Source organism: Capronia epimyces (assembly GCF_000585565.1).
Source record: "Capronia epimyces CBS 606.96 chromosome Unknown aczIQ-supercont1.10, whole genome shotgun sequence".
NCBI classification, from domain to species: Eukaryota; Fungi; Ascomycota; class Eurotiomycetes; order Chaetothyriales; family Herpotrichiellaceae; genus Capronia; species Capronia epimyces.
Genome location: NW_006912913.1, coordinates 1,136,716 through 1,156,481, shown reverse-complemented (window position 1 = coordinate 1,156,481; position 19,766 = coordinate 1,136,716). Strand labels below are relative to the sequence as shown.

At 54.8% G+C, this 19,766-nt stretch overlaps 5 protein-coding genes across 5 annotated transcripts; 2 read left to right on the top strand and 3 right to left on the bottom strand.

Moving 5' to 3' along the window:
• Nucleotides 1-141: 141 nt before the first annotated feature.
• A1O3_09977 (uncharacterized protein) lies at nt 142-2,914 on the bottom strand (the record flags this gene model as incomplete). Its single annotated transcript, XM_007740068.1, has 2 exons — nt 142-1,955; nt 2,008-2,914. The coding sequence occupies 2 exons, from the start codon at nt 2,912-2,914 to the stop codon at nt 142-144; spliced, it is 2,721 nt and encodes a 906-aa protein (XP_007738258.1).
• A 2,327-nt stretch (nt 2,915-5,241) lies between these two features.
• Nucleotides 5,242-5,829, top strand: A1O3_09976 (uncharacterized protein; the record flags this gene model as incomplete). Its single annotated transcript, XM_007740067.1, has 1 exon — nt 5,242-5,829. A coding segment is annotated over one exon (588 nt), but the record flags the coding sequence as incomplete, so codon positions are not given.
• An 890-nt stretch (nt 5,830-6,719) lies between these two features.
• Nucleotides 6,720-8,809, bottom strand: A1O3_09975 (uncharacterized protein; the record flags this gene model as incomplete). Its single annotated transcript, XM_007740066.1, has 2 exons — nt 6,720-8,392; nt 8,443-8,809. 2 exons carry the CDS (start codon nt 8,807-8,809, stop codon nt 6,720-6,722), a joined length of 2,040 nt encoding a protein of 679 aa, XP_007738256.1.
• Nucleotides 8,810-12,606: 3,797 nt separating this feature from the next.
• A1O3_09974 (uncharacterized protein) lies at nt 12,607-13,902 on the top strand (the record flags this gene model as incomplete). Its single annotated transcript, XM_007740065.1, has 1 exon — nt 12,607-13,902. One exon carries the CDS (start codon nt 12,607-12,609, stop codon nt 13,900-13,902), a length of 1,296 nt encoding a protein of 431 aa, XP_007738255.1.
• A 1,019-nt stretch (nt 13,903-14,921) lies between these two features.
• Nucleotides 14,922-17,061, bottom strand: A1O3_09973 (uncharacterized protein; the record flags this gene model as incomplete). The annotated part of the gene is made up of 4 exons (XM_007740064.1): nt 14,922-15,044; nt 15,269-15,849; nt 15,980-16,880; nt 16,987-17,061. 4 exons carry the CDS (start codon nt 17,059-17,061, stop codon nt 14,922-14,924), a joined length of 1,680 nt encoding a protein of 559 aa, XP_007738254.1.
• Between the last annotated feature and the right edge of the window lie 2,705 nt (nt 17,062-19,766).

Here is a 19,766-nt window from a genome sequence, read left to right as displayed (position 1 = left end):
TCTGTCAAACATCTACAGGTTGGGCCAGACGTCTAGGTGCGTTAAGGGGCATTGACAGCATTTCTATGTATAACAGGTTTATGGGCCTCCCGACGCTCGTCATCATGGTTCTTTTTTCCAATTCCAGCTTCATCGGGTAAATCATGATATACCAAGTCGTCGAAGAGCATCTAAGCTCATCAGCTCGTCTATTTTGGAGAGCACATCTATTGCCCGAAACGGCTTGGGCAGTACAGCATCGACGCCGGCTTCAAACGCCGCTTCGATCTGCTCAACCCGCGCATTCGCGGTGATGGCGATGATGGGGATATGGCGGGTCAGTCGGCCTTGCTGTTGGAGCTCGCGGATTCGTCGCGTGCAGCTCAGCCCGTCCAGGACCGGCATTTCCACGTCCATCAATATACAGTCGATGTCGAGGCCAGAATCGGAAGATGGGTCTCTGGATTCAGGCAGTAGGCTGTCTGGACCTCGCCACGCCTTCAGCTGCGGGAGAAGATCCAACGCCTGGGCTCCATGGTTGGCAGTGTAGATTGTGCAACCCATCCGTTCCAGCTGCCTGGTGAGGACTTGCGCGTTGATGACATTGTCCTCCACGAGGAGAACATGGATTGGGGCCGGCTCCGTCCCCAACGTAGTTTGGGGCTTCTGGGATCTTGAAATTGTCCTCTGGCGCGACAGGGAAGGGCGTCGCGAAGTAGCTGGTGAGGTAGCTCCTTGGAGGATCTGAGCGGGTTCCGGAGGAGCTTTATGAGTCTTGATGTAGAAGGCAAATGTGCTCCCTTTCCCAGGAGTAGAGGCCACTCCGATCTCGCCTCCCATGTTCTCGGTGAGTTCGCGAGAGACGAAAAGTCCCAGTCCTGAGCCGCCATATTTGATATGCGTCTTCTCCGTGCCTTGCTGAAAGCGGTGAAACAGCCTTGCCATTTCTTCTGGTTCCATGCCCTTTCCAGTGTCCGAAACTGAGAAGAGCAGATAGACAGGGTCACCACTCGCACAGTCGTCCGATGATGTTATGTCCTTTCGGGCTTGCTCACTTGGGAACCACTTGATGCCGTCTAGAGGTGGTGGAGGGTGATGGATAAACGCTGATCGTCGGATAGTAATTTTCCGGACTTGCTCAGTCTTTGTGAACTTGATAGCGTTGGTGAGAAGATTGATGAAAATTTGCGTGAGCCGAGATGGATCTAATGAGACTCGGTCCACACCACATTGGGTATACATCTCGTCGACGATGTTTTCGACAGATATCGCGTTTCTGTCGAATTCGGCGCGAAACATTGTCAGGGCAGATTCCACGACACCCTGCGGCTGGACCACAACTGGCGTGATGGACAGAAGCTGGGAGTCGAGTTTCGACAGGGTAAGAACGTCGTCAATTATTCTCTTCTGGTGGGCGGCACAGAGCAATATCGTTTTCGCATTCTCGACGTTTTCTCCAAGGATTTCAAGAGTAGCGTCGATGGAACCATCATGTCGACTGTAGCCGTCCAGGGATGCAGCAATTCCATCGGCGAGTTGGGTGATTGCTGACAGAGGATTTCTCATCTCATGCGAAACGACGTCAATGAAAGCTTCCTGGAGTTTACGAGCTTCGGTGGCTTCAATTGCCAGACGACTCTGGACCTCTTCTGCCCACTTGGTCCGGCTGATGTCGGTGACGCAGGCGACCACGCTCTGTATTATGCCATTCTCGATCACGGGGAAGGCATTTGACAAGATCCAGCAATACTCTTGCTGCGGCTTGGGATTGCCTGTAGTCGGCGGAGGAATCCATGTGCGGTTCAGACGAAATTCTTGTTCACTGGATTTGTGCTGATCGACCATGTTATACCAGAACTCCATGCCCATCTCGCGGTCATCAGGATGAAGGACCTCGGTGAAGGAGTACTCGTACTGGTCATCAATCGAGTGGCTGGTAATGGCATAGAACTGGGAGTTCGCCCATACGATATTACCTCAATCTATGGTCAGCAAAGAACGGGGGTAAAGGATAATCCGACGGCTTACCGTCAGGTGTGAGCCGGATCATGCCAACCGGACCATGTTCTGCAATTTCTCTGATCTGCCTTTCCCGATCTGCTAGTTGCAATGTCATTCTTTCGGCCCGCTGGTACGCTTCCTCGCGATCAATGGCAAAAGATATCGTTGCTGATACTTGCCGACAGAGGGCGTTAACGAACACGTCGTCTTCAGGCCGGTATCGCCTCCGCGGGTTCCACCCAAAGACAAGGATACCGATTAGCCTGCTGCTGACGGAAACTGGAATCAAAACCATGCTGACCGGCCTTTCACCATATCCGCGCCAGACAAAGCCGTCGAGAAGTGCGTCGGGGAGAGATCCGTTGGCCTTGTGAAGAATGAGAGGCTTGTGAGTGGCCTTGACTTTGCGATAGTAGAAGGGGAAGCCTGTAGATCCTCCATAGATGTCGACCCGCGGTGGAACAAGAGCATTGCCATCTGGAGGCAGTCCGAGCGATTCTTGTAAGGTCAATATGCAGGATGAAGGGCTATCCTCTGCCGAATAAGCGAATGCCATGGGGAAATCTTGCTCGTTTTGTCCAAGGGCCTGGAATACGTGCTGCCATATCGAGTCGCTGACATGGTCCGGTGAAGAAGATATTGCATAGAGGGTGTTTGACCTTCTCTCATTGACCCTCTCATTGGTTGTTTCGGTCGCCCTGTTGTAGAATCCTGCGACGTGGCCATTCTCCCCTCGTATGGGTAGCAGTGTCCCATTCCAGAACGTTTCTTCCTTGCGACCGTCGGGCTGCTCTGCGAAGATCTGCAGATCCATTTTATCCACACCGTGCTTCAGCTCTCGCATTGCATGATAGAAGGATCCGAGGTCTGACCAGACATCTTTCCACACTTCCTTGAAAGGTCGTCCTTGGATGTTATGATGCGCTTGGATCATTCTTGTGGCATCTCTGTGCGCTCTCAGGTTGAAACAGGAACAGAGCGACGGACCCCAGTAAATGACAGCCGGGCCAGGCTCCGCTAATAATAGGTTAACGGCGGTACAAAGTGAGGATGGCCAGGTGTCCAAGGGTCCAAAATCGGTAAGTCCCCAATCCACTCCTGTCATAAACCATTCCAGGCCTTCATTCTTGGGGAGAAGGTCAGTCCAAGAGTGGACAGACTGGCGAAGGGAAAGCTGGGTTGGAGATGCATCTATGGGAAGACTGGTTGGTTCAGTTGTCGTGAGCCTCCAGCGACCAGTCGCTTTGTCCAATACTGCCTGAGGGCTACTTGAACCAGAGCCTGGGCATTCCTCGAGCTGGATTGTCAATTGCTCCTTTCCATCTGAGCCCAGGAAAGACGATATATGCAGTTCCTGGAGGGTAAACTTTCGATCCCGTCCCTCTGAGTCGAATACTTTTGCTCCCATGGCGATCTTGCCAGAGAAAACGATGTGACGAGAGGGGGATTGAGAGCATCAACTCATTTTGGTAAACAATGGTTCGCGAATGCTGCTCTAAGAGTGAGGATTTCGAGAAGTCGCATCCTGGTCGATGGAAACCACGTCTTAGAATCCCTGGCTAAGCAGTCCTGCGGCAACCACAGATACTGCTGTAGTCAACAGCTGAAATCTCACGGTCGGAGCAGTGTTGGTTGGGAACGCGTAGCGAGTGTCGATGTTTCGTTTCCCCCGGCTTGAACGAACATCAGAAACATGGTCGATCGACAATATGGATTTTGTAAGTTGCAATCGTGGAAGCAGCTGGGGCCGTGCAGCTCAATAATGACGGTCCTGGAGCCTGTAACTTGGCATCAAACCACGGCGGAAGCGGCGGGTCAGCGTACTTCGGTGGTTTCCGCACTCCAGATTCGTATCAATAATGGACTGGCAGCTGATGGGGCCAGTGGCTGAAGGGCCCAAGCGCGGGTCATTGCAGGCCCGCCACCACCATCGGCATCCATTTTGGATTATATGGAACCTGCTCGACTTCTTTTGGCCTTTTGATGTTTCTGGGGAGACCCTTCTCTTCCGCGTGGTTTCTCCGAAGGGCTAAAGCCTCTTATGGCTTGTCATTCTAGGCGGTCCAATGATCCCCGACTTTGCAAACGTTCTGCAGCGCGGCAACCAACCAGAGCGGGGACGAGATCGGTGTTTGGGAGAGGGAGAGGGTTCGACGATGCTCCGTGGAGTGCCGGGCAGCCGAGCGGCCACTGGTACTGGTTCCATCCCTGGACGCCACCATCACCAGGGTCCGTTTGGCTCCTGGGAGAGATCTGGAGGCATCTGCCGTTGTTTGAGGTGGCTCAAAGCGGTACTCGGAACTCAGAGTAGGTTTGCACAGCGGCCTCCGGTGTTGGTGCCACGGCCATGAGTATCCGTACGGAGCACTGAGTAGATAGCTATAGGCACCTAGTCCTAGTAAAATACCACAGGACTAGGACCGCAGCTGATTACGAGTCCACCAAGTCGGTTCAGTGGTGAGTGCACTGTGCAGGTGACGCGGCAGGGCAGCGGGCACCGGAGGCATGTGTCTGCAATAGCACTAAACTCACACTAAACTCAAAATTCTCTAGCTGGCACTAGCGTGTTGCACCACAGCCACTCATCAGACTACACAACCCTTCGTCCTCGAGACCGCCAATGTTGCCGTCACTGAGAAGTCAGACATATCGATTCTGTCCATCAAAAGGACAGTATATGCTGCTCAGGTTTGGCGCAATGGGATCTCATACAGTTCAACCTCCCCTTCTGGAGGCCCACAGCGATCCTTTGCTAACAGGTTAAGTCTTGCAAGGCTGATCCAGTCACACGAATCTCCATCGCCCTGTCGTACTCGTCCATTGTCTTAATGTCAGCCTCAGATCATGCCAGTATAAGAAGAAGCATGGCTTGGGTCAATATTCCCAATAGAGGTGATGAAACTCGTGAAGGAGTCCGCAGTAAGTGTTCGCCAGTCTCCACAAACAACCCATCTTGAAGAGTGGCGGGCTTGTGTTTGATCCGTCTATTTCGATTGATGCATCGATCCATCGTTCTCGTCACTTATTTGGTGACGTGAGAACGCTTAGCCACGAACAAGACGCAAGGGACACGCCAACGGAGACCCATCTGGGCTGATGTACATATATGAGCTCGCGTCGTTCCTTGCTGTCCTCTCTCACACATTCTTAACTTCGGCCACCAAAAACGCCCTCAGGGTGTGGAAACTCGACCCAAGCGCGAGGTCTTAAGGAGCCTACTTTTGAACACTCAAAGACCCAACATCAACAACCTCAGCCCCGATGGGGAACAGTTCATCCAGCTATTCCGACCCAGGAGACTATCGATATACATACTATGTCTCCCCATCAGGGTCCGACGAACGAGTCTACGCTACCCGGTCCGTGTCACGACCACGGAGGAGAACCACTCGACGCACACGCCCGCGTCCAGGTAGGCGTCGCCATCGCCGTGGCCGTCGCCGCTCACCCAACTCCGCCGTCGCTACTGTCATCGAGCAGATTCTAGGTGACGGCCCGAGCCCACAGCTCCGACGCTTCCTCGCTGCTACGGAGAACCATCCTCGCGGGCCACGAAGTGACGGGTCTCTCGCTGAGGTCCGCTATAGGGAGTACGTCAGCCTACCGCGGAGCAGAGCCCGAGCAGGCCAGTCTAGACGCTCCTACCGTATCCGGATGGACGGAAATACATATAGAGTGTACGACGAGGTACCAGCCCTGCGGGAGATGAACATGCGACGAGCAAGTCCAAGGCGCGGTCTGCGCCTAGGAGACACCTACTTCGATTGTCCCGACTCGAACGGATACCGACCGATGCGGATGTACGATCCCACCCAAGAGGTCGACCCAGCCCGTCCCTGTCAGGGAATCTATGTGGAGCCAGAGCAGCGCCGCGTGAGATGCAGAGGCCACCGTGATTTTTGGTTGTGGGAGCCTGCAGTGGGTGACGACGAAGATGGTGGCCCTGGGCCTGGCCTTAGGGGCCCCGGTCTGGGTCCTGGAGATCCTCCATTCGCTCCTCCTGCACTAGACAACATTTTTTTCCCTCGAGGTCCCTACCCCTGGGACCCGGAGTGGCCACCTGCATAGGGATCAGCTGTGGGTGCAGATGGTGATGGTGATGGTGATGCTGATGCTGATACTGACCCTGACACTCTTGGTAAAAGATATTGTCGCTGTCCTACTCCGCTGCCCCCTCTTGCCACAGCAGCGCCCAGTACAAGGACAAGTGCAAGGGCAGATGCAAGTTCAAATGCAAGGAAGTTCACGCGAGAGCCCCAGTACGCCTTGGGCTGGGTTTCCGTACAGCGCCGCATGTCGCGCTGTCATATCCCCAACCGGGCTGCCCATGCTCATGCGAGACACTGGACCCGTCCTCCATACTGCGGTGCCGTCAGTCCTTACCAGGTGGGTGCAAGGGGAAGAAAAGCCAATCCATGACAAAGCACACCAGTACAGTAGTAGGCCGAGTCAATTCAAATCATTCATTTCATTTCATTTCTGTCTCGTCTAGCTGACCAAGCGAATGTCTACCTTTCCAATATCATTATCATAACCGATCATGTCATTAGGTCGTAGCTCAGCCGATTTACTTCTCAAAATGACTGGCGGGTGGGGAAATGCGATGCGGTGATGCTTCAACTTCCAAGAACCCCCAGATACCCAAATGTAGAGCGGTAGCAGGCTATGGCAATATCACCCTTTGTAAACCGCTGGAAAGTCGGAAAAATTGTCGAATCAATTCATGGCCATCATCATTGTCATCGTGTCTCTGACCTCGGAACACCCATTGGAGGAGGTGGAGCCGGAGCCGGAACATACTGTGGTTGGTGTGAGACTGCACCGTAGGGATTGTCATCGGAATAATGAACCGGCGATACAGTACTGTAGGGGCCGCCATTGTAAGGCGGCGGGCCGGTCGGACGATAAGGGTCATGGTAAGGATGGTAAGGGTCTGAGTATGTCGATAGGTTCGGCATGCTTCCTGTGAACCCGCCGTTCATAGAATGTTCCGCCGCGATCATGCTCATCTTCCTCCTTCTAGCCTCCCGCTTGGCTCTGTGCCGGGCGAGCTTCTCCTTTTCTTCCTTCATTTCCTCGCGATGTTCTTTGAGTTCCTGCCATTCGCTGTAGGCGCCCTTGATGCCGAGAGCTGCAATGCCGAGACTGGCGGCGTCTTGCAATCTCGCCTTGTTTTTCTCATTCTTCGCCTTTTCCTTACTGATTTCACCCTCCCGCAGAGCTTTCCTCCGAGCCTCTCTCTTCTCCACACTCTGCCAGACGTTGTGCGCGGCGTGGATGGTGGCCACGGTCGCAAGACCCCCGGTAAGCAAAGCTTTCTTGCGACTTTTCTTGTGCAACTTCTCATCTTCGGAACTGGAGCCGAGGTCAGAATCCGAGTCTGTTTCTGGGTCACCAGTATGACGCGGTCCGTAGTCAAGTTCATAGCCAGCAACCGGCCCTCTGGGTAGGCTCACGGAACGGGAACTGCTCGTCAACTGGCCATGATGGGGTTGAAAGGTGCTTACATCTCTGGAATCACTGTATCCATATCCTCCATTCCGACCGTCGTCGGAGTAATCATCGTCGTAATGCCTCGATCGCTGCCTCGATCGCCGACGCTCAGGGTCGACCTTGGCCGCGGCATCCTTGAAGCCTAACGCGGCGAGTCCTTTGGCGGCCATGCCGGACACACTTTGACTTCGTTTGCGACGTGGAGGGCTTCGACTGTCCCGACTGTCGTATGAGGAGCTTCGGGAGCGAGCACGACCACGAGACCGAGAGCGAACATGATCATAGACTTTCTTTGCCGCCGCCGCCACCACGCCTCCAGCCGCCAAGTCTCCCAGACCCCCGCGGGATTGGCTGCGGCCACGACGACTGTCGGGGCTGCCAGTCCGACCGCGAGACTTGGACCGAGGACCATTAATGACACGGTTGGCAGCGAGACCGGCCAAGGCAGACCCGACAATGTCACGTTTGGCATGGTGATCAGGATCACGCTTGTTGGAGATCAAGCCGTCGACACCGCCCGCGGCAAGAGCAGCAGTCAGGACTCGCTTGCCCTTGTCACCGCCCCAGCCGCCGGGTTCTTTTCGAGCGCGAAAGGCTTCACTGGCACCTGCCAGGACGGCCGCCTTGATCACCTGAGAGACTTGTTCACTTCTGACCTTGCTCTTGCCTCGGCGCGACCGATCTGAAGATGATCGCCGGCCACCTGCGCGGCTACGGCTTCTGCGACGTGACACACGGTCGCTGGACACGGAGCGGGACCTGGACCGATCGCGGTTCTTGCCTAGCACGGCGGCGGCGACCCCTCCTAAGCCCAGAGAGCCCAAGACTTCTTCAGTGGTGGACTTCCTCCGTTCTCTTTTCGTAGGAGTGCGACTGGGCAAGGAATAGTCCGAATCAGAGTCACGGCGTCTGGAGTGACCTAAAAACAAGTCAGGAGTGGACGAGACTGTGCATGCTGGGTCAACTTACGTCTATCATCATAGTCCCGACTTCCGCGCTTGCCGACATATGTCACGTCGTCGTCACGTCGCCGGCGAGATGTGTAGGAGCGGTCATCGTAGCGGTCGTCAAAGAAGCGGTCATCGGTTGATCGTGCACGGATGGGGCGATGGCCACTCCGGCGCACGGTCGTCTCCCGATAGACGGCGGCGCCGCGATCTCCCGGGGCGAAGTCTCGGCGCACTTCCTCGACTGAAGAAGTACTGTCATCACGCCGCTTGACTAGGCGGGTGTCTCTGACATCTTGATCATAGACGGTACCATCGTAGTAATCGTCTCGGCGTGATCGCTCTCGGGTGCTCTTGCGACGGGACCGATCGTCGTCATAATAGGACATTGTGGTCGGAGGTGGAGGCAGTGAGGCTGAGTCAAGACGAATCTATGAAGTGCTGTGTAGCCCAGGGCAAACTGGAGCCACGGTAAGGGACGGGTCGTAGCGATGCTGGATCGCGGCCAAACAATTCTGACTCGGATTAAGGGAAGACGGTAGGAGGCGAGAAAAGAGGATTGTGAGAGATTGAAAGGTGGGATGCTTCTTTTTCAAAGCAGTTGGAGTGAGCCAGTTTAGGTCGGTAGCTTGGCAGACTGTAAGGCTCTTTGGTGGGCTTGGAGTGTGCTGAGATGGATGAGATGGGTTGTTGGTGATTTGGTGATGGTGGCTGGTAAAACCGAGGAGGAAAAGACCGGGCAGTGCGATGGTGGGAGGGGACGAGGGCAGCCTCCTTCGCCAGCGGGCGGCTACGTAATGATGGAGCCTAAGCTGGGTTCGAACTGTGCGAACAGGATGATGGGGAGAGAGACTCGTCGCTTCGGGCAGCAACAGCGCCTGGTTGAGCACAGGGGTGGGCTGAAGGGCAACCAGGCAGCTTTCTAGTCGGCCGAATCGTTGGATGGTTGAGGCCACACACAGCCCAGGTTGAAGAGGAGGGGGAGGGTGCGGATGAGAGGACAGACTGGGAGAGACGAGAGACAGCGCAGGCAAGACAGATGCGGCGGTGGCTGGAAAGGTAGAAACAGGGACGAACTGTGGCTATGCAAGAGGGGCGTAAGGCGTGGCTTGGGGCACAGTGTCTACCAGTCACTACTCGTACGGAGTACAGGCACCTAACAGGTACTATCCTGCAATTTGATCCCTCACCGCCACGTCAGCTTGACCTGTTTCGAAGTTGAAACGAGGCGCCTTGCAGGCCCTTAGGCATAGGGACGACCCATCACTTATCCCCTATCCCCTATCACCTATCATCACGTCCCTGCCCCTGCCGCGTGTTGACCAATAGGCTTGCCTCAACCTCCGTTGGAGGGGACGATGCCTGGGCGCGTGAGCATGAACACGAACACAGCCTCGTCGCAGGATCTTTCAGAAAATCTCCCGTACATAGGCTATGCACGGGGAATTCGGAAGGGATTGTGCCTTGCCTTGACTCTTCCTCGCTGTATCTCCCAAGTAACCCTCCCACCGACATAACACATACTCGACGCAGTTAGCAGTCTGTATCAAGTGCCGTAGGTCGCCTCCGAGAGGCCCAAATCACATTCTGGATTTCATGCTGCATTTCAGGGAAGGAGAAAGTACAAGCGAGACCATAAGATATACGTACTCCGGACGGTAGACTGTGGACATCCTGCAAGACCCTGGATGTCAGAAGATCGGTCAAGGCCTGCATGGGTGGATCTTGAGAAAGGGAGGAGATCTGGAATGTGTCAGGGGCAAATGAGATGTCAATAATGGCGGTGTCTATATCAATACCGACTCTAGAACCAGGCAGGCAACATGCTTTCGAGTGCCGGGGTCGGTGCATTCTCGAGACTGGGCGATTACACGTCAGAGTGAAATCCAGAACCCTTGCACACCTCGTACCGCACACGCGCGCACACAAGCAAGAGCCAGCTGTCAAGACGTGGTTGTATCTTCCAGAGAAACGGGGGACACCACTCCGTACTGTGTATGTGTACCAATGTCTATGCCCGTACTGTACATACCTAATAGTACCTGATCTACCAGGTACCTACGAGTACCCAGGTATCTGGTATAAACATACCTCATGTACCTATTAGGTTGGTGCCCATCTATCTGTACGGTACGGAGTAGACCTTCCTACCAATCAGAGGACGCTGTTCTACTTGACCGACCTGTTTTGAGGTCATGTGTCGCCCAGACCTGTCCCGGTAGGTGTAAGGTAGCATCTTACTGGTCGGCTGGCAGCGGAAGCTGGCCGGAAAAGCAGACCCGGGGGCTGTAACTTGTTCTAGGAAGTTCGCTGCACGCCATACGGCGTACTAGGGATGATGCCCCTAAAAGCCAACCAAGATAGCTAGCGGACAGCAGGGCCAGGTTGCAAGGCTCTGCTCTGGGTTTGGGGGAGAGGGGAACCTTGGCCCAAAATTTCATTGCGAGCCTGGATCGAGGGATTGGGCCTGGATCGGGATTTGGAACTTGATCTACCACGCCCTGATGTCACCTTGTCAGCCCGCTGCGCCGCTACTGGGGCACCAATGGGGGGTGGAGCACAAGCCTAAGGTGCCCTGTGACGTTCGAGACTAGGCCCTGGCACCACCTGGGGCCCCTGCACAGAAAAAGTTCGATACGAGGTTCCGGGGACAGTGCGCATGCTATCATAGGCCAGGCACCTACAGGGTCTGAAGAAACGAACTGTGCCATGTTGGAGCCATGTGTAAGGTACAGATATCTAGGTACAGAGTACAGGTATCTGGTAGGTAGTAGACACTGTCTGGTATCGTGCTGACTGGTGAGACAGGTACCAGGTACCTTAGACTCAGTAACTACCTGTCTCACCTGGTATCAACACCTCTCCCCGTCCCAACTCAGCTGGGCCAAGTACCCAGTACCGACTCCAGCAGCGTCTAGACCGGTCATTACACCCAGAAACCCCTCAAAGAGGGTCAGTCGCGGTAACAGCAGACCACCCTTACAGCGTCTAGATCGAGATTTCGTTTTGGTATCGGTCGATCGTGTCTGATATAGCGGACCTTGTTGACCCTCCTCACTCTTGGTCATCTCGATCGGCTTCCGTTTGTCGCCCGGCCACGATGGAATAATACAGCTCTGACTGAACTTTAGGTACGTACCTGGTACGGAGTACGCCCTACTTAGGTAGGTACGGATACGTGCCCCTCGTATGTGAGGAATACGGTCAAGACATAAGCCACTCGCCCCCTGTTGAACCCCCGGCCTCAGGCCCTGTGGCTGCCGTGTGATTTGAAGCCATCGTCGATTGCGTTTGATAGACACTGGACACCAGACACTACTCGTACTGTTGTCCAAGCAGCTGGGAACTGCGGATCTGCCTAATCTACCATGACACACCGTCGTCCGTCGTCCTCAACCCTCAACCCTCTCCACCCCCTCGGCCTCCATACCATCTGTAATTAATCATTTAGTCTGTCCCTGTCTCTCCCGCTGCCTGCAAAAAACGAGCTGCGTCAGCCAGAGCTAAAACGCACGCGCCCCCGGTCCCGCGTCAAATGCCATTCTGAACATTTCCATACCATCGATCCCCCGATCCTCTCTGCCTCTGCCTCCACCTTACCGCAGGCTTTCCAACTCTCGCCCAAAGCCAACTTCCCGGCCTGGCACGGAAAAAAAGACCGCTCGAACTCCTCCCTCGTGCGCCTCAAAAAGACCCCTTCTCCTCTTCCGCCGACCCTCCTACATCTGACCCTCTCTTCTTACACCTCAAAGCGAATAACGATACGCTGAACCTCGTTCCTCTTTCAAGGGTCCTGACTACTCCCTACAGCCCTCCCCATCTCCGCGCTTCGCTTACCATCCCTGCCAACCTCTATCGGCAACATACACAGTACGGAGTACAGAGTCCGCTGTAGAGTACATCGAACAGCAATCAAGATCCGCCAATCGTCCGTCCCTCGCGAGCCTGCCGCGGTGTCTCTTTTGACGACGAGCCAAAGTCCTCTCCGTAACATCCCAATCTCGACGACGAAACACGCTGTGATCATCAAGTACTCGACTTCTGTACCGCTCGAGCCTCCGACGCGCCTCGTCCCAAGCCGCCTTTACATGACTACGTCGCTGTCCTCTCCTTCCCAAGCACTCTTTTCACCCCCCATTTTGTACCAGCCGCCTGTCCGCTGGGCGCAAGGTGGTTGTGTCAAACAATGGATGTTCAGACACAACCTCGAGAAGCACGCATCTTCTCGATCTTGAACGACAACGACTGTCCATCGTTCGTCATTCCTCTCCGACAGTCATCTCCTGCGCCGTCCACGTCGGCCGCTTCCAGCTCTACCCCGGCTTCTCCACGACAGCAGAAGGGGAGGAGGCCGAGTCTCCTACGCCAGGCCCAGTACTGCCGGACCTCGTCCTTCTCGTCCGCCGGCTCTCCTCCTCTCCTGCGCCAGTCATCATCCTCCTCCAAGTCCTCCAATTCGAGTATGGACTCTTCTCCTTCTCCGGTCACCCCGGCATACAACTATCTGGACAACAACGTCCTGTCCTACGATGCGCTCCTCCGCCAGGACCTGGTCGGCCCTATACCTTCTCCCACCACCATCACTCCCTTTTTGGAACAGCAGTTAATGATCTCCCCTGATATGCCGGATCAATTCTCCTCCAAGCAGATCCCTTCCATGATGCCCGCTCAATATCCTCTTGTTCCTGCCCCTCTGCAACCCGGGCCTGCACATCTTCCTTCAGTCACATCAGCGAGTGCTCCTGTACCACTCACTACCTCTGCTCCCAGCATTCAGACCAGAGACTCTCCCTCGGCGACGTCGCCTGGTTCAGTCAAGAAGAATAAATACCCTTGCCCGTATGCACAATCGCACAATTGTCAAGCTTCGTTTACGACCTCGGGCCACGCAGCACGTCATGGGAAGAAACACACGGGAGAAAAGGGCGTGCACTGTCCGATCTGCAACAAAGCCTTTACCCGCAAAGACAACATGAAGCAACACGAACGCACCCACAAGAATTTGGCGACAGGTGGTAGTAATGGCAATGATTTGGCAGGTCGGAGCAAGGCCGCCATCACGAAAGAGGCACAGAAGACCAAGCAGGTCAGGACGACGGAGACAATGGCCTCGAACGCAAGCCGGCGGTCCAGTATGATCCACTCGCCGCTATCTGAAGTCACCTCCCTTGCGCCCACGGCCATCGAAACCCCTCTCAATCTCGAAGAGACCAACTTCTACTCCCAATCGCCTCAAATGCTCATGCCCATCCAGAACATGCAGGATGGTGTGTCGCCCAACACGATTTATCCACCAATGGGTGTTGAAATGCTTCTCGCGAACGACACCAACCTTCAACAAACCTCACTCCATAAGATGAGTGGCAATGGCCTTGGAAACCATGGTCTGATGCCACCGACCCTTGTCCGGGGATACTCCGATCTCGATACACTGGCGCAGGCCGCCGAAAGCTTTGACCCTTATTACCAACAAGGCATGTAATTCCAGAGGCAACCACCTCGATCACATCCATTTTACGATCCACATCTATGATGTCTACGAAAACGAAGAGATTCAAGGGCAGCACACTATCTTCGTTTCCTTTGCAGAGCGTTGGCGTTCCCTGGCGGGCAACTGTACGGCTATTCTTTGAGCGAGCATACGAGCATATCTAACCATTGGAGGTTCTTGGGACTGGGACACCAACACGAACACCAACCAGGCCTGTCTTGTGACGCTTTGGGGGTTTGGTTTCGGTCACCCACGGCGCACATGGATTGAAATGGTGACCCCATATAAGCAGGGGGGATTGGCGAAGTACTGGGTCTGTACCGTTCCTGGATTTGACATCTGACGATGGCTTCAAGCCAGGCGACGGCGACGGAAAGAACCAAGTAGTGAAAGGGGTTCTTTCTTCCTCTTCGAACCCGCAATAGATACAAGCAATCATGAGTCCTTGGTTGTTCTCCTTTTTCTCCGTTGTTTCTCCTTCTCAAAGTCAGTCAATTGTCTTTCCGCTCCCAAGTGTTTGTGTCTGAGTCGACCAAAAATCAACAGGGAGGAGAGGGACATAGTCCGTAGTATCCGTACATATAGTTATGTACTCCGTAGGCAATCTGGTAGGACTTAGGCTGGGCAGAGGCTGGGCAGCGTGGTCCGACCGGCCAAGGCTGGCTGATATCACAACGGACCGGCACTTATATACTTAGTTACTACTGTACTCCGTACGTACAATCCAGAATCAGACCATCGGTAAGTCATGTACATAACATACCGAGCAGAGATGGCGATGGCGATGGCGATAGAGGGCATCTTCTCACTGGCTAGCATTCATTTCCAACCACATCACTTGCACACACACACACACTCTCTCTCTCTCTCTCTCTCTCTCTCTCTCTCTCTCTCTCTCTCTCTCTCTCTCTCTCTCTCACATACACACGCTCTCTCTCTCCCTCTCCCCTTCTCTCCTGACCGACTAACGGACCAGCCAACCGAACCCGACCCAACCAACAATCTAGACTCTAGACCTTGCTTTCCTTGTCGACAGCCACGACGGTGCGATCCTCGGTGATGGCCAGAGTATGCGACTGCACTGAGTACTTGACGGGATTCTTGGCTTCGAAGATCTTGTCGAGTTCCTCGAGCTATTGGACGAAACCAGTGTTAGTCATAGTAGTTGATATGATATGATATGAACCATTCCATCCGAATCTCATTCTCATTCTCGAGGGGGAAAAATCTCAAAAGGCCAAACTGGGGGGAGGGGAGGGGAGGGGTTGTCTGGTGTCTAGGGAATGCTTGTGGGTTCTTGGACGTTCCTTGGACGGTATTTGCATTTCCAAACACACATCCAAATATCAGTACTTACCGTTCGCTTTCTGGTCTCCGGGAAGAAAAAATAGGCCAAGATTCCCTGGACGACATTCCAGGCGATGAAGATGATGTAGGTCTTCCATTCAATCTCCTTGATGGCGACGGGCCAGGCAAACTGGTTCAGCAGGCCGGCGGCGTTGACGAAGAACGACTGGAAGGCCATGCCCTTGGCGCGGATCTCGAACGAGATGCATTCGACCGGATACAGGGACTGCAGAGGCGTGATGTTGAACGAATAGACCGCGCCGTAGATGAAAATGAAGCCTAGCACCGCGTTGGCGGCGTTGTGGTTGCTGAACTTGGCGTCGCCATCCTGCACGCTGCCCGACACGAGGGAATGTGCCAGCGTCCCGGCCGACGCGGACATGCAGACCCAAACCAGCGAGACGCCGAAGAATCCGGTCAGCATCATCTTGCGCCGGCCAATGCGCTCGACGAAGTGTGCCCCCAGCACCGCAAACACGAATTGGAACACGCTGTAGCCGAGACTGACGTTGGCTTTGCCGATCGAGTCGTTGATGCCCGCCGTGTCCAGCACCGCCGACATGAAGTATGAAAGAACGGAATTGCCACACCCTGTCGGCCATGACGGTGGTCAGTCAGCCAGCATCCGAGAGAGGGGGAGAGGTACAATGGAAAAAGAGAAAGAGGAATCATATCTCGCTTCCGGCTTGATCAGTGCTCAGTGCTCAGGGGTCAAACTCACATTGGGTAAAAGCCGAGAACCAGCAAGCAACGGCGACTCGGTAGAGGTTGGATCTCTTGTTGAAGAGGGCGCGATAGTCCCACCAGCGTTTGTCTGAGCCGTCCATTTCCAGATACTCCTCGTACTCGTTGAGTTGCAGTCGCACCCAAGCCGAGTCCCGGTTCCCAAAGCCATGCCACTTGGTCAGCGTGTTGATGGCCGACTCTCTCTTTCCTCGCGTGTACAGCCACCGCGGACTCTCGGGAAGCACGAAGGCAAAGACGCAGATCAGGCCAGGGAAGACCATCTGCAACCAGATGGGGAGGAGCCAGGAGGTATTGCTCTTGATATCCAGGCCACCGCGGGTCGCGCCCGAGGACAGGATGGCGCCCGCGAGCCAGGTGGTATTGCATAGGCCGGTGATGATGCCACGGTGTTTGGGATGAGCCGTCTCCACGATCCAGATGGGCCCGGCTGCGGCGGCGATGGAGACTCCAAAGCCGAGCACGAACCGGCCTCCCATCATCTGGCCCTCGGATGCGTTGGCCGAAGTCAGACCCTGGATGATGGTGCCGATGACGATGAGGAGGCTGCCGATGAACATGCCCACCCGGCGACCCCATTGATCGATGCAAGGGCCGACAAAGGGGAGGGCGCACACGCCTCCGATCTGGTACATGGAAGTGATGAGGCCGGCCCAAATGCCCTTGTTCTCGCCGTGGAAGTGGGCCAGGAAGTACTCCTTGTTGTTCAGCAGTCCGCCGAACAACATGGTGTCGTAGCCGTTCATGGTCTGGCAGAAGAAGCCGATCAACAGCGCGCAGAAGAGAAGCACGGTGCGAGGATGGGTCAGGGGCACCGGCTCCTTGATCACAGCTTCATTGAAGGCCTCGCTGCCCTTGACCTCTTTGACTTCCACCACCTGATGTTGCCGAGTATCAGCGTCAGCTTCGGCGGTGAGACAGGAGTCAGAGGTGGAGGGACAATGAGAAAGAGCTTCGTCTCGTCCAAGACTGACTTAGACTTACATCTTTGCCGGTGTAGATCGAATCGGCATGCTCCACGGTCTGGGCTGGATCGGCAATCTTCTCCGCGTTGGACATGTTTGCTGTGGGGGATTCGGTCGACCTCTCTCTGGAGATGGCAGAAAGTGGTTGGTGTCTGTCGAGAAGAAGAGCATGAGAAGGCCGAGATGGAGATGGAGATGCGACCGCCCTTTAATAATGTCTCGAGGTCGACCTCCATTCCTAGCTTCGCCTGGTCTGCGTGCAGTATAGTAGAAGTGAGCAGTGATCAGATCAATGCTACTAGCGTCTGCAATCACAAGCCACCCGACGTGAGGCCGAAGAAGGCGGGGGGGAGCAGATGTAGGCCGGCCCACCCTTGAGCTCGAGGGCAAAATAACTGTGGCGGTTGCTGCAACACCACGACTAACGAGCCTCGAAGGCTGCCCACCAAGTCTGGAGGTCGGTTGCCCCGGCCGTTTTCAATCCGGGGACGGCGTGGGTCCAGGCTAAACACAGGTTGTTGTGTGGAGGATACAAGCTAATTCTCAGGGGATTGCCGTAGAGGATTGCCAATGGATGTAGGTGGCAGGTACAGTATTCAATGGTGAGATTCTGGAACAGGGAATGCGGCACTTTGCCAAACATCTGATTCGCTCCAGGAGACGAAGCCACCCACCACACCAGGGAGAGGAGAGTGCTGCCAGTGAGGGCGGTTGGCGCGAGGTCGAGGTCGAGGTCGGGCTGGACGTTGCCGGCGCCAGAAGAACCATCTGTCCCGCATGACTGTGAAGCCGAAGAAACAAACGGAACGGCCGAGGTTCTAGCGAGAGCGAGGAGACGTTGGCTTCAATGTATCGGACTCCGTCCTGTAGTAGGAGTATTGAGTCGCAGTAGTGTAGTGCTGGTGGGCACCGGCGACCAAGTGCCAATGCCAATGCCTGGCCAGTTCCCCCGTGGCACACCCCGCGATATCAAAAGGGGAAAGGGGGAAGGGAAAGACACCGGCCTCGCTTACAGGACCGGTACGGAGTCGGAGTGCTCTGTACGGAGTACGTACTCAGTACTGCATATGCCATACTAACAACGATTCCAGCGTCGATTCCTTGTTGGAACCAGCCGGTGGTCAGGATGGACTAAAAGTGAGACCAAGAGCTTGGACGTCCAGGGCTAAGGCTAAGAGGCCATCGATGGCGAGCGAGCGGAACTGTTATGTAAGGGACTGTACGGATACTCAGTAGTCAAATCGAAGTGTCCTCCTCGACTGCTTTCCGAGGATTAAGCGGCCCGGCCAGCTGACAAGCTCGACTCGACTGTGTATCTCCCAGCGTGATTTGGCGGGTACTAGTCCTGGTAATAATCCTGGTAGTAGTCCCGGTAGTAGTCCCAGATACCAAGATACTGTCAGCTTAAGCCTTTCGTCCGGCGACCAACCAGCTCGTGGATTGTCTGAGTACCGGGTACGGTATCTTTCCTCAAGGCTGATCTTCGGCCGGCAGTCAGGTCAGTTCTTTGCCAGTTTCACCCCGGATCCTGCTCTGGTGATTGGATCTGGTGGCATCGACGACGGCAGCTGTCCTATATTGCGTACTCCGTACGGAGCATTCAGTATTCTGTATCCGTACACACCCTGAGCCAGTCGCGGGTTCGATCAAGTTTTTCTCACTACCATCTTCTGGCTAATTTTCGGCGAGGAGCCGTAACAACGTCCCTGACTTGTTCAATTGACTTCTATGAGGCGTTCGAGCAACTCATTCTGTCTCCGAACTTGGCCTTCTTCTTCGGGGAATAGCTGGCTAATGAAGCGGCCGACAATGAAGGAGACCACGACAGAATGTAGAGATAATGCCTGGAACTGATTGTCCAGTGCGGATTGCTGGGATGCCGGCCTTGTGGAAGGTTGGCAGTATGGGAAGCCAATCAATGTCTTGGAGCTCTCGAAAGTGTCTGATAGACATGGAAGACAGTCTGGATGTCGCTCCGTAAGCGACGTCTTGGGCTGACAGTCAGTCATATATACTTACAGGTACTGTAGTTATGATGGAGGAGCCACTGCCTCGAAATCACCGACCGGGACGAGTCTGTGCGACGTCCTGGTCACCAGACATCGTGGATGTCCGGGGGGTGATAGCGTAGGTGGAGAGTCTGTCTCTCAGGTCTGCCATAAATGGCGATGGTAGAGTTGCTGTGATTCCACCTATTGGGTACAGGTGCTCTGTTAGCATTTTACCAGTATGGAGTGGGCAAGCTGGCCTGCTGCGAAGATGCTGACCGACCACGTCTACCCTATAGGAAGGAGCAGGCAAGCTGATAGAATGAAGATGGAGGAGCAGGCAAGCTGATAGAAATGAAGATGGAGACGCAGGCAAGCTGGAAGGAAGTCGGTAGACATCCTGAACACTAGCACCTTCTTTCTTGGGTACTTGCCTCCTTCCGCTACGGTGTACTGCATGTAGCCTCTCGCTGATATACTGCTGTAGAATAACAAGAAGCCGCCCGCTTGGAACAGGACGGTGAGGTGACCCTGCAGATCAACAGCCGTGCTACCTTGGACTCCGCCACAGGCACGGCCAGGCGTCTCATCGCTTGCCTCCAGTAACCATGGCAAGACTCGATGCCCAGGTCACCACCATATGCTTATCCCAAAAGTCCTCGCCAGCGCCATCATCCGCCATGCCACTCCAATCCCATGTACATTCAGCTGTACCAGTTCCGAAGTCGTGTTGTTGCAGAGCTTCCTCGTATCCGAACCCACCCGGCCCCAAAGTCCTTGAACATGGCCGCCTCAAAAAAAAAGAAACCCC